The sequence below is a fragment of the Frankliniella occidentalis genome, unplaced genomic scaffold, assembly GCF_000697945.3.
Source record: "Frankliniella occidentalis isolate FOCC.00 unplaced genomic scaffold, Focc_3.1 Scaffold9, whole genome shotgun sequence".
Classification (NCBI taxonomy): domain Eukaryota; kingdom Metazoa; phylum Arthropoda; class Insecta; order Thysanoptera; family Thripidae; genus Frankliniella; species Frankliniella occidentalis.
Window position 1 is genome coordinate 1,229,760 of NW_026267139.1, and position 2,304 is coordinate 1,232,063.

General features: G+C 52.5%; 1 protein-coding gene across 1 annotated transcript in view; it reads right to left on the reverse strand.

The window, feature by feature from the left end:
* Positions 1 to 1,540, reverse strand: part of LOC113204064 (glutamate receptor ionotropic, kainate 2-like) — a 66,105-nt gene extending 64,565 nt beyond the window's left edge. The window contains exon 1 of the mRNA XM_052277274.1: positions 1,386 to 1,540. Within this exon, the coding sequence (XP_052133234.1) occupies positions 1,386 to 1,515 (130 nt within the window). The 5' untranslated portion in view covers positions 1,516 to 1,540. The remainder of the gene's footprint in view (positions 1 to 1,385) is intronic.
* Between the last annotated feature and the right edge of the window lie 764 nt (positions 1,541 to 2,304).

A 2,304-nucleotide genomic window follows, 5' to 3' on the forward strand; every position in this document is an offset into this window, starting at 1 on the left:
TGGCATTGTTAGTGGTGATTGTGGCTCTGATTGCTCGGAAAGCAGCAGGGTTGGAAGCCCTGGAAAGTTTCCGTAAAATTTCAGGAAAATTTCTGGAAAAGAGGGAAGATTTCCGAGAAAAAATTTTATTTTCCGTATATTTTCGGAACTCTTCCGGAAAATTTGGGAAATTTCCAACCCTAGACAGCAGCAGCGGCAGAAGCAGGCCAAACTGCGCTGGAGCAATTGAGGAGCTCCTCTCGTGGCGGCGTCCTTGGTCCGCCCCGTCTGGCGCGGCGGGGAGGGCCGGGCGGGAGGCGGCCGGGATACCGTGCCGCCGAGCACGGGCGCGTGCAGGCGGCCTAGCCGACCGGCCACAGGGGCTCCAAGAGGCGGCGAGCGAGAGAGAGCGAGGGGGAGAGCGAGCAACGGGGAGGGCAAAGCGAGCGAGCGAGTGAGAGAGAGAGAGAGCGAGAGGGGGGAAAGCGAATGAGTGAGGGAGAGCGAGAGAGTAAGCGAGTGAGTGAGAGCTCATGAGTGAGTGAGAGCAAAGTGAGTGAGAGCGAGCGAGAGAGCGAGCAAGCGAGATGTCCGGCACGCGAAAGCTCGGCCAGCCGGCCGTAAGAAACAGGGCTTTTACAACCACTCAATCGCGCACTTTAGCCGCAGAGGCTCGCCCGTTAAAATCTGTATTTACGGGCGGTGGGCCGAGGAGTTAGACTGACAGCGGCCTCCAGCAGCCATTCGTCTGGGTCATCTCTCCCCTGGGCATGGCGGTGCGCGACCAAAAAAAAAACAAAAAAAACCTCCTAGTGTTTTTGATGAAAGTTTTGAAATCGACTATACTCACTGTAAATGAGTTTTCGTCTTTTGTTACCAAAATACTGGCGTCAAAGGACGCCAAATTTTGGCGTTCTTTTACCGGACGCCAATAATTGGTGTCTTATCAGAAAATTTCTCAGCGCTGCCCACAGAGAGTGTCCCGGGCGAGGTTCCGGGTGCCATGATAATTATTATTTCCCCGTCGGTATTTTCTTTTTTTTTTCTTTTTTTGAATGGGGTAACTTTATCATAACGTCTGAAAACCTCCACTTTCAACCCGAAACTCGAATGGAGGGCCGTGAAAAAAGTAGTAACCCACATCAGAAAATGACGTTTTTAAGTATTCGGCCTCTAAGCACTGAAACTTTATTGATGAGCGACCGATGAGATGATGTTCTGGGGTTGGAAGCCCTTAGAAGTTTCCAAAAAAAATCTCAGGCAAATTTCAAGAAAAAACAGAAAATTTCTGGGGGAAAATGGCAAATTTCCATGGCTTGGGAAGTTTTCCGTCATTTTCCGAAAATTTTCGGGAATGTTTCGGGAAATTTTTGAAATTTTCAATAATAATACTATTGTGGACTCACCGATGTTGATGATGGGGGGCAGGCCACCGCCTCTCGTGCTGAGACACACCAGGAGCAGCAGGACTGTGACGGGCGGCACGCAGACGCCGCGGCGGCACCCGGCCCGCCTCGCGGGGCCAGGCGACCACATACCAGCCGACAACCGCCTGGAGCGCAGAGAAAAACAGAGTCTGTCGTTAGAAAAAAAAAGAAAAAGAAAAGAAAAAATGAAACCTTAATCGAACGCTGATAAATTGTATACCCGGGCAAGTCTGTTTCCGTATGCTGGCCGTGTCGCACCTGCTGCGGGCGCGGCAACCTGCCAAAGCACCGCGCACTTTGCAAAAGTCGTTAAGCGAGTAGACATAACCGCCCGCTCGCACCTTACCGGAGTGCTCCACCTTGACCGTTAATTACCGCTCTCTGCCTCTCTCTCTCTCTCCCCCCCCCCTCTCTCTCTCTCACACACACACACTCTCTCTCACTGCTGGCCTCCCGTGTCGGGTCACGTGACTTTCCACGGACGTGCCAGGGCAAGTCGTATGTATAGTCCACCCCTTCCCCGCGCGCGAGGCGAGATTTTTATCATTCCAAACTTTTTTGGCGACGATCATTAAGAAACCGATAATTGCAGATTTTCTTCTACCTTTCACACCTTGGGGGGGTGAAGAGCAAGCAGGGGAAAGGCACAGAATAACAAAATAAGCGAAAAGCGGCGGAAAGGTGAGGTTGTGGACCGAGGCGACAGACAGGAGCGAGGAGTCTGGCAGACTAATGGGCGCGGAGAGCAGCCAGCCGCCCTTCCCCCTCCAGCTTGGTATGTCCAACTGCCCGATGCGCGCCGGACGAGGATACGGGCTAAACCTTATTGTAAAGAACCCACGGCAAGGTTCCGTCTTTACAGCAGAGAACAGAACAGCAAGAAGGGAGGGGGAGGGGG